This window comes from Chelonoidis abingdonii, chromosome 19 (assembly GCF_003597395.2).
Source record: "Chelonoidis abingdonii isolate Lonesome George chromosome 19, CheloAbing_2.0, whole genome shotgun sequence".
Taxonomy (NCBI): domain Eukaryota; kingdom Metazoa; phylum Chordata; order Testudines; family Testudinidae; genus Chelonoidis; species Chelonoidis abingdonii.
The window spans coordinates 37,596,727-37,611,188 of NC_133787.1; the positions used below are offsets into that span (position 1 = coordinate 37,596,727).

The following is a 14,462-nucleotide window of genomic DNA, read 5'->3' on the forward strand; positions in this document are numbered from 1 at the left end:
TCTGCATCTGTCCAGCGGCAGAACCTCAGAGACCCCACTCCTGTGAGGACAGCTCCAAACGAAGACAAGTTAGGCACAGTGCCTGTAAATGGGATCTGCAGTACTAAGCAAAAAACCTACCGAGAAGAAGTGAAGAGGGATCCATTGACAGACCCAAAACAGGATAAGCCAACGAAGACGGGTATGATCCAAGACATCACGCCAAGGTGATAGTTCCCAAAGTCCTACAAGGACGCAACATTCCGTCAGCAACTTGCCTACAGGGACTCGCATCTATTTACCCAGACAAGTTTTTAACATACAAAATACCTCATTCATGTTGACTATACACACACAGACTGCTGAAGATTTTTCATACTGCCTTTTTCACATGCCCAAAGCATTTTACAGAATTACACGATTGACAGAAGGCACTTTCCAGACATGCAGCCATCTCTGGGGCAGAACATGACATCCATTAGAACAGCTTCAGCAATACCACACAATAGTTTAGGACAGAAAGTCTAGGAAAATACTGGATCCAACTGCAACGGCAGGAGGAGGATTCCGATATGCAAATCGTCAATTCAGTCCAGGATACTGGAGCAGACACCCATTTTGGTAGGAAGTGCCATGGACTCTTTAATGAGTCTCAGTTTTACATCTCAGTCTGATTCATCCCAATATTGCTCCAATTTTATGCCAGTGCAATTCTGCTATTTCAGTGGAGTCACTTCAGAATAAAACTGGAGTAATGCAACCAGAGCTGGTATCTCTAGCAGCACAGCACCAGATAGCACCGTGCTGGCGTGTGGGTTCACAGTTACTCACAGGAGAGAGTGCTGCCTGCTGAACTACCAACGCCAATCTATGCAGGATTGGAGGGTTCCCCACCAATACCGACCATGCCCAGTCTTGCTTAGCTTCCAAGCTCACACAAAGCTGCCCCCTCTCCCTAGGACCAGCGAGCAGGATTTCTGTGTGTGCTTTAATTTAACTGTTAGAATAATGCTTATTTGTTTAAAAAAAAAAATCAAGTGCACAGAAAGCCAACTGATATTTGGAGATATTGATCCAGTGACCTTTTCCCATAAATGTCACACTCTGCTAACTGATCAGACAGTTAGATGGCTGGTAGTCGGCAGCTAGGGTTATTTATTTCCCTCCCCCACCCTTGCTTATCGCTCTGATTAATCCAGCTCAGTGTCATGTGGGAACAACCCTTCCCCGCCTCCCATCTCCTGTCAAACACCAGCATCTTATAAGCAGCCATGGTAAGTGTTGAATGAATGGGGAGATCCAACTAGAGACAGCACGAGGGATTCAGGCAGCAGAGAAAAATAGATAAGAGCGTTTTTGATGTGACTTATCTTACCACGGCCACGGCTTCAGACGACAGCATTTGTTCTGTTGACAGGGTAGTGAAGTAAGCCAAGTTCGTCAACACGTAAACTAAGGTGACTATGGGCAGTGAAATGATGATGGCTAGAGGCAGGTTTCTGGGAGGAAGAGGGAAATCATAACATATTAGGATCTGGGGGCTCTGAAGATCAGTCAGAGACATAATTCAAGAGGCAGCATGCTAGGGAGAGATGCTGCTTTTGCAGAGACCAGTCTTTCTGAATAGGTTTTTGCACTGGTTTAAAGACTGCCCAACTGATTCTGCTTCTCTTTGGTCTTGCAGAGGGTCCAATCTGGACTCCATCCTCCTTGGAGAAGTTGGGGAGACAATTCCAAAAATAAAAGTAGTCCAGGATGGTGGCTGGGAGGCAGGGGGAGATGGACTCTTGGGGAGAAGACAGGTTGTGAGTGGACTCTGGCTGAGCAAATGGTGCTCGGGTTCAAGGCACAGACTTTCATTTGAAGAGCTCACAGGGGCCTCCTGCCAGAGAGCAGTGTTAGAACATGCACTGTAGTCTGCTGGCCGGAGGATAAGCACTTGTGCTTGTGGCTGTCTACAAAGGAGACAGGAAGGTCAGGCTGTAGCTGAGAGTCACCAGAAAGCTGGCTGGGCCCCTGAAACCTAAACAAACCCTCAAAGAGAAGCTGGTGTGAAGGCAAATTTGCCCTTCCTGATAGGCTAACTTATTTTAAGCAAACTAATTTAATAAAAGGAAATCCTTCTTAATGCAGCAGACAATCTGCCTGTGGAGCTCAAAGCTGCAGGAGGTTAGGGAGTCAACAGAGTGGCTGCATTCGGAAAGGGGTGGACAATTACTGTCTCCAAAAACATGTGTAATTACACATGTCAAGGAAAGGGTAAAAGAATCTCACGCCTCACAGCACTAGCTGATCACCACAGGGGTCAGGAATTGGCCTAATGTGCAGCCAGTGATGCCGCTGGCAATCACGCCTGGTTTGCACCTCTCCCTGCAGGCATCAGGGATTTGCCAGAGATGTTCTGCTCTGGCAAGATCAATCCCATGTTACCAGATCCCCTCATATAACCCTGACATAGACATGCAACAGACAGAAAGGTCCATGCCTTGGGAGGAAAAAAATGCAGAGGTCAAGCGTGCGTGGCAGACAGTAAAACTTCGCCCTGGCAAGCCCTCTGGCATTTTGGTGAAAATATATATTAGATAGGATTATGAAACTGCAATAAAGCAACAAATGCAAAGAAAACCCCCTTTCTGCCAGCAAGTCACAACTGTGAAGGAGCGGCTGCTGAGCCAGGCCAAGGAAATGGGACTTTCAGAGAGGGAAGGTGATTTAACAATGGCTTCTCTTAGACAGAGATTTTCTTTTCCCCGTCTCTGCAGAAACCCCCATCCTGTACTAACGAAGAGCAGTCTCATTATCTAGCATGCATCGCCCACAGCAAAGGTTTTGTTTGCCCCCAAAACGAGAGCTTGTTTTACATTCCCTGGGATGGCTAGAGACAATACTTGCTACACACAACAGGTGGCTTTATGTTAAGGGATGGAAGTGGCATTTAGAGGGTGAACAGCTGGTGAGTTTCCCTCTCCAGCCAAGAGCTCCCCATGTGGTGCACATACCTGTAGGGGTTTATCATCTCCTCAGTGACAAAATTCAAGTAATTCCTGCAATTTTAAAGACAATGGTAATTCTGGTTACAGAGATCAATGAAGCTAGAAAAAGAATCCAGCAGCCTAGTCCTAACCTCAACATGCATAAGCAAGCCCCACTAGAGACAGACAAACCAAAGCATGCTCTGCAAAACCAAGAGTGGCCGTGTGTCTCAAATCTATGGCACAAGGGCCAAGGCTACCTACAAAATCTTCAAACAAAGGTGTTCTCTGCAGGTCTCAGCATGCAATGCAGTCAGCTTGCTTGGAATAAGATAGATCACTGCATGCCGAGACTCATGGTCAGCTAGCAGCGCCTCTGTATTGCCAGAGGAGGGCCACAATCTGCCTCTATTGTTATGGCAAATAAAGAGAGCCCAGGTTTCTGGGCGCCCATGTGAGAGTGTGAAGGGATTAATGAAGAAACCTGTAGGAGCTTTGGCTTGGAGTTGTCAATTGGCAGACTGATGTGTCAGTACTGACAGCTGCTGGTCAAAGCTGCAGGGCTCACAACCTCTACTCTGACCTTTGCTCCTACACAAGCCACGAGCACTGGCTTACCAAAATCCAGCTGGTTTGAACCAATGGCCCATATACGGCATTTTACCTCTGAGTTCCTGCCCAAAATGAGGGATGGAGCCTTCTCAAGCCCAGAGCATGTGATGAGTCCTTTCTCCCATGCTGCCTTGGTTAGCTGGAATAGCCTTGCTCTCCTGCTGCACCTAAGTGTCCCCTGACTCTTCAAATATCCTTCTCCGTCTTCTGGCCCAACCAGACAATCTCACCATATTAAGTGCCTCTTGGTTTCCCTGGAGTTCGCTCACCATACAACCTGGGCATTTTACCAGGCTGCCCCTAGACTTGCTCTCTGTTTTAAATACTGCAACTGACACCACTTGCTTGTACTTGCACATAGGGACTAGGGAGGGGCTGTAAGGATTGAGCATGAACAACACTAGACAAAAAGGAAGCGATTGCACCGTTACCTGGGTGAGGAGCAGAGCTAGACTAGACGTTCTGGGCCATGCTCTCCCTGCCAACGCTCTCAAAGCGCTGAAGACAAAGAACTAAACGACACACTGCAATGAGTAATATGGCAGGATCTTACCAGCCTCCATAGGCAAAGAGACCGCTATACAAAGCCAGAACGATGTTCCCCACATCAACATTTGTGCCTTCGAAGGAGTGTTCAGGACTCAGGTTTGACACATCACCTACATCGGGGCAAAAAACAAACAAGGACAGACTATGAAGAGGTGAGAAGCAGGCAAAAGCTGAATCCCAGGGACCTCTGCAGGTTGACCCAGACAGGTGTTAGGCGGGGAAATGGTCTGGCAACACCCTGGGACAAAAGCTGCCGATAGGGCATTAGTTTTGTTGATGCAAAGCAGGTTGCGTTTCTATTAGAGAAGGCGCAGACAGGTTTCTCTTGGGCTCATCTCCTACTGCGTTACTCCAGTTTCACACCGTGTGATTCCACTGCAGTAAAACTAGGATCCGTGAAATTAACAAACTACAGCAAGAGTTCTCAAACTTTCCCACAGCGTGGATCACGCTGACAGATAATGCCTCCTAGACACCACCTCTCCCATTCACTGTTGCATAGCATCCCATCTGACAACAGAGACGACTGCTTACATGGGAAAGTAACATGAGGGAGCTAATGTATTTTTAGCTTCTTTTGATGCAAGTTAGCAAGCAGAAATCAGGATATGAAAGCCCCTTGAAAGCAGGCAGCTCTCCTAAAAGGCACCTCTGAGCACCAAATCCCCAGCACCAAAGCCCACATGCTGTTTCTCCTGGACTCACCACTGCTGGAACTTGGTCTACACTACAAGTGCTACAGCCGCTGTAGCGGGTCTGGTAAATACGCTCTGTGCTGACGGGAGAGCGTCTCCCACCAACATAGCACTGGTGTGGCCAGCATGTAGCTTGCTGTAACTTGTGACACTCGGGGGCGTCTTTTTCACATCCCTGAGCAACGTAAATTAGATTGACTTAAGCGGTAGTGCAGACCTGCCCTAAGACACTATGTGCCAATAACAGAGTTTGGGGCCCTGATGCCATTGACTAAATTCCAAGTGGAACAATTCTATCTTGCCTCCCTAAAGCTCCCCAGCTGTTTCAACCGAATAGAGGATCCTCTCTTACTCCCTGTCCTAAATGGTTGTGCAGCATTGCTGGGTGACTGTTAAACAGCTGCTCCTTCCACCCCAGCACTAGCTGCATTTTAGCAGTGGGTGGAATGATTCCTGCATTATGCAGCTTGCTTTGGGATCCTTCTGGCTGAAAGATGCTTATAAGACTTTGCTATTATATCGTCCTTCCACCAAAAGCTGCTTTTTCTCGATAAAGACCCGGATTTCCTCTAGTTTCATCGGTGACCCAATAAAGCAGCATGTTATGGTATCCCCTTTGAACTGTGGGAAGGGAAGTGAGCTACCTTAGGGTCTAAATATCAAAAGTTCCTGTTATTTATCCACTATTGAATTAAAAAGCCATAAAAAGAGGATTTGATTGTAAATTTACTGAAAGTCCTTGCAGCACATCTGCAGGGGTTATTTGCTTTGCTTTAAATCTCTCTGCGGGTGTTTTGTTTCATGCTGTTTGATCTGGAGCCTAAATCCAAGCCTGGGGTGGGGCTTCTCCTTCAATGAAACAAGTGCTCTCCTTTGTGAGGGAGGAAGACACGGGAGCAGCACAGGATTTGGTGAGGCAGGTTAGCGTCTGACTAGCCGGGTTGCCTCCCATGTGATTCCTCTTACAGCAGGGATCTGCTCTAATCACACAGGAAACTGTTATCACATGGCAATCAGCAGCACTGGGGGTTAACCCTTCTCCCTTCGGAAGGCTACATTCCACAGATTCATATCACAGAAGGAAGAAAAGGGGTATTAAAAGCCAAGGTACCACTTTTTCCTTGTGCTGCAAAATTTCAGCTCCCCTGCACCACAGGGCTTTCAGCAGCATCACGTTTACCCAGGCTGGCCAGAAAAGGAACACACAAAATAAAGCTGGGTGACAAGGAGACTGCTAGAATCACGCACATTTTCATCCAGTAGCACTTTCTATCAATGAGAAAGGGCAGCTTTCCCCTGCAATATGATGAGTCTGGGCTAGTTTGCTGGGGCAGGCTCTTTGTAAGAGCCAAGGGGAGTTACCCACTTCAATGGCCTGTTTTGATACTGGTCCCTTCCACCTGAGCCATGCCTTCCATCGCACATGGTCTCCTCTTCACTGTCTGTCTCTGCCCAGCTGCCACTGTTCCTTCGCCCAATTAAGCCTTTAGCAGGCCCCTAGTGCCAGCAGCAAGTGCAGGGGCGGCTCTAGGCATTTTGCTGCCCCAAGCAGGGCAGGCAGGCTGCCTTCGGCGGTTTGCCTGCGGAGGGTCCGCTGGCCCCGCAGCTTTGGCGGACCTCCCGCACGCACAACTATGGGGCCAGTGGACCCTCCGCAGATGAACCGCTGAAGGCAGTCTGCCTGCCGCCCTCGCGGCACCGGCAGAGCGCCTCCCGCGGCTTGCCGCCCCAAGCACGCGCTTGGCATGCTGGGACCTGGAGCCGCCCCTGAGCAAATGGTCCCCTCCATTCCCCATGTGATGGCCTGTGCTACCCAAGTCTGCTCCTGCTGAGGCCCGTGTTCTGATCAGGACACCTCCTGCATGCTGCCCTTGCCACTGCATGTTCCTCTGAATTACAGGAAGGAGTCAGAGTTGGCTAAGGAAGCTAAAGGCAAGTGGATCTCTACCAGATACCCACGCAATTCAGAACTGCCACCAGCCAAGCGGATTCTTCCTTTTGTCAGGCGCGTGGTTGCTTGCATGATATGAGTACACAGAACAACGAGATCTCTAGGCATGAAAGAAATCAAATAATCCTGGCCATGATCTTGGGACGAGGACTTGTCAACCCTCAAAGCAGTAACTGGAAATTCTTAAGCAATTAACAGAATTAATACATAATGGATAGATCAGGCTACACTGCAACCTACTCAAGTGTGTGTTTATTTACCCCAGAACCTTGCCAAGGATGCTGAGCTGATTACCACTGAAGGACTGTTATAGTGGTAACAGGTTGTCCAGGGCTCTAGCACTTCTTTTTTTCCCTAACAGTCCATAGATCTCGCTCTGCCTTTCACCTGGCTGGAGCACACAGTAACCGTCTGTTACCAAGGCCAAGCAGAGCAGCGACTCTCCAGCTCGTGGCCAAAAGCACAGCATCCCCGAGTCACCAGCCAGAAATCCATGCTTGCCAATGCAGGAAATATCCCCCAGCTGGGAACTCTACAGCTTCTGTGCAAAGAGGGTTTGTTTAGTTCTAATCCGGATTCGGTGCCGTGCTGCGCTTCACAGATGCCTTGGCTTGGTGTCAAGGAGACTGGCTGCCCCTTCAGGGCACATGATCAAAGAGAAGTGAAATTTGCCACAGAACATGTGCTACAGAAGCAGAGTTTAAGCACAACAGGAACAATAAAGTATAACTTTTCATTTTTCTTTGGCTGGGCTGGGCTGGTGTATGTGTGTATGGATAGGACATACACACCCCTGCACTTGCCATAGCATGTACCTAGCCCATGCCTTTGCAACACCGAGCTGCTAGTCCGCAGGGAGGGAGTCAAACAATAGCATTGTAGACATTGTGGCGTGGGCTGGAGTTCAGGCTCTGAAGCCTAGGGAACGGGGTGGGCTTCAGAGCTCAAGCTCAAGGCTGAGTCACAACTACAAAGTGCCGTCTACCTCAGTGGTGGGCAACCTGTGGCCCACATGCAGCTCATCAGGGTAATCTGATTGCAGGCTGCAAGACATTTTGTTTAAGTTGACCTGATTGCAGGCCACAGGGACGTGCTGGCCACTGCTTCCCGCAGCTCCCATTGGCTGGGAACGGCAAGCCGCAGCCACTGGGTGCTGTGGGGGGCTGTGCCTGCAGATGGTCAATGTCAGAAAAATGTCTCATGGCCCCCAACCAGACTACCCTGATGGGTTGTATGCGGCCCGCGGGCTGCAGGTTGCCCACCACTGGTCTACACAGTTATGTTTAGTGTGGTAGCATGAGCCCAAGTCTGTCGACCCGGGCTGGAAGGCTCGATTCCACGGGCTGCGTAGATGTGCCCTGAGTGGTTTAATGACACAGTCCGCCTTCCCATTCATTAGCAAACATATTCTGGAGGGCACATCCCGCCTGAGCAGAGTATGTTTCTATATGAGTCTTCTTCCCACCCTGCACCAAAGTTCCATCTCCCCATATCAGGCAGCAGCAGCACATCCCTAGGGACATGCTGAACTGCACCCGTAAGCCATATGTACACAGACATGGCAGCCAACGCATTACATGTTGTGGCACAATAAAGGTCACACCCAGCTGGCAGTCCAGAAAGGTCTGCAAGTTATTTCTCCCCCATGGGCCAAGCCCTAGAAGTCTCACTGATAAGCCTGTCTGACCTCATCCAGCCGCCTCATGAACAACGCTCACTGAAAAGGGCCCGACATTTAAGCTGGAGATTCAGAGAATTCTGTTTGACACAGACAAGCATAACATCTCCCACTCTCTTACTGCACGGCTCAGTTAAAGCTGCTGCACGTGCTCTGGAATCTGTGCAAAAGTCCCCGTTTGCAGCTCTCCCTGCCAGGGCCCACACATGCTCAATGGCGTCCAAGGCGCCCACGGAGCACAATGTTACTATACAGGTGTAGAACACTGGCTGCACTGCTCTGTTTATACCCACCTGCCCTTCCCTCCAGTTGATACCCCCTACTCTAAATACTGTCCGTTAGGAACACTGGCCTCACCTCATCGCAATAAGTGCTACAGAGGCAACATTCTCGCTTCACCCTGCACCCTGGTTTAAATGGGTTGTACAATTATACTCTGCTTGCAAATTAACCACATTAAGGTAACGAGTTCCAACACAATCCCTACTTGCAGCTCTTGCCAGCCGACAAGACGCCTGTAATTCTACCTGTAACCTCTCTGCCACCTGGGTCCTTCGTGCAGAAGGAATTTTCATGCCATGTGCTACATGTTCAGACCTTTTCTTTGAAAGCCCTCATTTCGTATCAGGTCACGTCCATTCCCGATTTAACAACGCAGGCTCTTCTATTGAGGTTAGGTAATTCATTGCAATTAAACGTGTGTAGCTGGGCTAAATGCCAACGAGAGGGAACGCAGCCATCTAAGTCAAAGAGCGAAGGGGAGCGACGCAGGGTTTTTCCAAGTGGATCTAGCTCAGGAATGAAACTGAACAAAGGGAAACATATGCTGGATGTTAGGGAAAGCTCCCAGTGACAAGAGCTACTCAGCTGGGGCAGTGGTGGAAGTCCTATCAACAGAGTCATTTAAAACAAGGCAGGCTGAAGCACTAGTGGGGAAAGCCATTTTATACCGCCCCTCCCACAAGGCAATGGTTTACATCGGACTCACACAGGTGTTGCCACCTTCTCATTTCTACAATCGGCCTATTCCTAGTGCTGCTGCCGTACGTCCAGCCTTGCCTGCTGTTTGTATGACCGCTGCAAGTGAAGGATCCTCATCTCTTCTCTTGAGGGGCAACCGAGCTTGAGAGACTCTGCTTCTGGCTAGGAAGGCATGCGCTGGGGATTTCAGCAAGAGGCAGAGCTGCCTCGCCGCTTGTGAATCAGGACTCCTGGGTTCCATTCATGGCATCTGCCACCGATTGGCATGGCCTGGGGCAAGTCAGAGCACATTTCTGTGTCTCAGTTCCCCCTTCCGTAAAATGTAATAACTCTTCCCTCCCCACAGCGCTGGGAGGGTTAGTTAGCTAACGTTTCATAAAGTGCTGCTATTATTACTAAGAATAACAACAAGAATAATCAAGACCTGGAGGCCCAAAGGGAGTTCTGGTTGCCAAATTCCTTCCCCTCATTATCTTCATCATGGAGCCTTGGCTCTCAGAGGCAGCCAGGGTAGGAAAGAAAGAACTACCTGTCCACTTGTGCTATGCTCCTCTGTAGACTCATAAACCAGAAGGGGCAAAGGCTGCCTACAATCTGCCTTCCTAACCACTGCACCAAGCCACTTATCTGGGTGACTCCTGCTAGATCAGGACCAAAATGGTATTCCCTTAGCCTCAGAAAACAACCTTCTCGATAATTTATTGAAAGCTGCAAAGCCCAAGGAATCCATTTCAACAGCATCTTCCCTACACTACCACTGTGTACGCACACTGCACACTGCGTATACACACCTTTGCTGCATTCTTTGGCTCTTTTGCATTTTGTTGCTACCAAGGAAGCATAATCAAGCCCTTCCCCTGCGCAACCTGCTCCTGATTTCTTGCAACTTTCGTATCCACCAGTGTGGAAGCTGCTATTAAAGAAATACAGAACTATTGATTCTACACTTATGGGGCCATGCAGGCAAGGAGTGGGTGAGTCGTGTGCTACAGGGCAAGCTTCCTTTGGGAATTAGAGAAAGCAAAGGTGGTGGTTTGAGACTTTTGGGAATGTATCAAGTTACTTCAATTTTTATCTTAGGTGCAGATGGGGCACTTCACAAATACCCCTCCCCCCCCGCTTCCCATTAGGGCAGGCTAACGGCAAAATGCAAACTCCAAACAGTCCAGTGCATTCTCAGCCACTTTCCCCTAGCTTATTTTATTGAGCACAGCAGGTTTAATCCAAATCCATAGAAACCTGTAGCTGAGAAGTGGGTAGAGTATGGAGGGAAATCAGCCAACTAAGGTCCTGAATAGGGACTGATTTCAGGCTAACCAACTAGTTCTGCAACAGAGCCAATGACCCTTGGGGATGGCATAGCCACCCACCTGTTGCTCATACTCAGTTTCCAGGGCTGTAATTATCAGAGGCCACAGCCTTTAATCATAGTTCCATTTCAATAAGAAGCTGTGGGGAAAGTATAGCATAAAACAAGAAAAGCTATCGATTGCATTGATCCATCAGTGGTGTAACCTGCTCCTATTACAGTCAAAGGCGATTTGGAGGTAGACAGAGAGAAACTCTGGGGGTTGATGTGGAGGAAAAATGAACAAAATATGCAAGTGTTTAGTGCCAACCGTTAACAGCATTAGCACGGCTGTATTCTTAAAATGGAACCTTTCATCTGATTTGCTGTTTTGAATCTATCCGAGATCAGTAGTGGCCAAAAGTAATTTTTCCTTGGCCAGTTTGCAATGAACTGGTGGGTCTCGGAGCTGTAAGCACCAACTTTGATGCGGCTAGGAGAAGGTAGTGCATTTTGGGTACCTGCAAATGAGCACCACTCAAATACAGACAGACGGATGATCACCCTGGAGAGGTATATAGCCACAGGCACAAGTGTTTTGCCGATTTAGGGCTTGCAAACATGGTGTAGCCACGTAGCAGTGACGTACAACACTGCCTATCATCGCTCCCTTTAAGCAACATTAAAATGTTGCATCATCTCCTACACCCGCATTGCGGGGACAGTCTTCCATGTGTACTCTGCATAACTGGAATCACCACACATACAAATGGGCATTTGACCATACGGTCCCTATGACTGGAAGAGAAATCACAGCAACTGCACCTGTATTTTTATGCACGTTAATTTTTTTGCACAGGCAACTGCACATGTGCAAAGTCTAAGTGTCACGAATCCTGGCCTTGGTCACCAAGAGCTTTAACACAGTAGCTAGCAAGAACAAACTGGCTGGGTAAAGCTTATTGTGCCTTCTTTTAAACTGCAGTATGTGTACTATGCAACACATTAACCTGCCATGCCCACCTGGCCTCAGGCAATTGGCATGCGCCTGCATCAATTATGTTCACTTGGCCTCAGATATTAGCACCCATCTTTGCTTGGAGATTAAATTGGTGGTTAGACAGCAACAAGCCCATAAAGAAATCCTGCATAATTGAGTTATTCACCCTCTAGTGTGAAATGCCTGATTAAGTCTTCAGCATGCGGCCAGCCGGATATGATTTAGAGCTGTGTAGAATACTGTCTACTTTTCCAGACTTCATTCGCTCTCCATTTTGATACCTTCACCCACTTTTCACACACACATGATGACGAAGAGGAACGCTGAAGTTGATCTCATAACAGCAGTTTTCATTCAAACCTCAAGTGCTGGTAGAAGGTGACAGATTGACAGCTATGGAAACAGCCTCTCTTCTCATCATACCCACCCAACAGGAACAGCATGGGCAACAAGAGGGCAAGCTTTCCTTACCCCCATCCCTGTACGTGCCTCAGTCATGATCTGCAGGGACAAATTCAAAAGATGAGAGGGGAGTTTGGTCTCCATAGCCCTTGGCCTCGCTGCTAGAGATCAGAAAATGGGAGGAAAGCAGAAGGAAGTTGCTGCGATGGATTTTGCCATGTGGGCACCTGTCCACTAGGTATTTGCACTCTGATCCCCAAACTCATTCCAAACAGTCAAGAGTTTGCCACCATTAGATCTGAGTAAGTGAGCTTCATGTCCAAGGTCTATACCCCATTACCAGTCCCCTGAGCCAGCCAGCCAGCAGGCATTAGAAGAAAATCTACTGACTGCGGTAACTATGCTAATTGTCTGCTGTTCTCTGAATGGTGACTTATAATTAACTCTGGGCATGGAGTGCAGGGAACATAGACAATGACAACACTTGTTCTATCTGTGGCCCTATGTATTGTCAGAATCTGTCTACAGTTTATGTTCTGAGATCCTTCACGCCTGAGATTTTGTTAATTACTGGCCAAGCACTGCAAATTTCCCTGTCAATTCAACAGAATATTTCTTAGCTTCTCTTTCATGGGATTCCAGAATAAACCAGACCTCTCTAACCTGACCAATCTTTTGCTATTAACAAGGGTTTCTTCACTCCATCCCTTGGTCTCATACAGATTTATTTTGACAGGCTTTTTCAGCACATTCAACTACCATTATTGCCAGTAGAGTGAAAGAGGGTAAACTTTCCCTCCCTTAGATCTGTTCTAACCCGAGGATTTGTCACAAACAAGGCAATTTTCTTTTTCTCCCGCCATGGAATTAGTAAAATGAACCTCACTGAAGGAGGCAGATCAAAAGGGAACTTCCTAGCAAAAGGGAAAGAGATTCAATTAAAAATAAAGATATGTACACAAACACAAACCCAAGGTGTTGCCTTGCAACCAGAGTAGGTAGATAATATTTCTATTGGACTTTTATGGATTTATTCTGTGCTGCTCTGCTTAGTCTCTGAAGGTTTGGATCTTCAGTTCCTAACTTTTATTTTAAAAACAGTCCCACGTACAGTGGGAAGTTTGCCAAGCACAATTGTTCCTTTAAAGACCGTTTTACCCTGAACAATGAACCAGTCCATGAGGTGGGGGACCCAAGAGTACAGGATTATACAGTTTGCATATAATTAAAGGAAAAAACGAGGTTTGGGGGGCTAATCTAAACCCTCCATGGCAAATGTTTGAAATTCAGCCTACCTACATCTGTCCTTAATTCACCCGTGTCTGTTCAGCAGTTGCAGCTCTCTGTGTTAAGTCTCTGAGAATACAGTGAAGTGAGTTAAGGACAGGGTGGAAGCCTTAATTCTCAGTGTTGCCACCACAGTGGATTTAAGGCAGTCGCTTTGGGGCTCACAGGCAAATGATTTAAAATCAGAATTCAAGAATGCTTTAAAAGTTGTAACCTAACAGAAATCTAAATTTAATTACTCCCATTCGCATACGCACCTCTCCAAAAAAATTGGTGAGAACAAGTTTTTGCTTTGGGTTTAAGCATGCCATAGCAGTGGCTGTAACCAAATATTGCAGCATTGGGCACAAGAACCAGGAACTGAACTTGACTATTTTCATTGATCACGATTAATCAATGAAAGTGTATATATCTCACACACACATCTCACCCAGCATTAATGGCAAAAAGGAAGTTAGGATTTTAAGAATGTTCAGTTTTAATAATTAAGAAATTTAGAAAAAATTTATAATCTGGTTTTTTTACTTTAGAATGTCCACTTCACGTTTTCCACATCTAAATATACCAACGTGTTCTTGTGTGGTGCCACAGATTAAAGGCACCAGCTTTAAAACTGTCCCAGTGAAGCTATTATATTTTTTCTTTAAACAAATCCTTACAGTCTGATTTTTTAAGCAGGCCTTCAATAGAGCTATGGGTCTAAATGCAACAGCTGCAGAACTGCAATGGGAATAATCACGATATAGTTTATGTCGCTCACGTCCTCGGAAAACTTAATGGCTCAATCAGATCAGCTCCAAATCCAAAGATCGGAAAGCTGCCACGTAGTCAAAGCCACCCCAATTTTCTTGGTTTCTCCCTTCAATTTTGCTCCAAAATACTCATCATCCATATACTAATTTTAATTGAAACCATAACAAATCAGATGTAGATCCAGGAATATAACCCAAGAGCCAGCTGCTGCAACTGGTTCTATATGATCGGACCCCAGTCTTCCAGCCAAATAAATCTAGATGCAGAATCTAGCCCCAGGTGTTCATACTCCCAGTCACCTGTTCTAATTGCTAG

General features: G+C 47.2%; 1 protein-coding gene across 1 annotated transcript in view; it reads right to left on the reverse strand.

The window, feature by feature from the left end:
- SLC7A5 (solute carrier family 7 member 5) overlaps nt 1–14,462 on the reverse strand; it is a 57,894-nt gene that overhangs the window by 10,598 nt on the left and 32,834 nt on the right. The window contains exons 3-6 of the mRNA XM_032793753.2: nt 4,117–4,222; nt 2,979–3,023; nt 1,355–1,478; nt 121–224 (exon numbers count right to left, since the gene is read on the reverse strand). Coding sequence (XP_032649644.1) covers nt 121–224; nt 1,355–1,478; nt 2,979–3,023; nt 4,117–4,222 — 379 coding nt within the window. The remainder of the gene's footprint in view (nt 1–120; nt 225–1,354; nt 1,479–2,978; nt 3,024–4,116; nt 4,223–14,462) is intronic.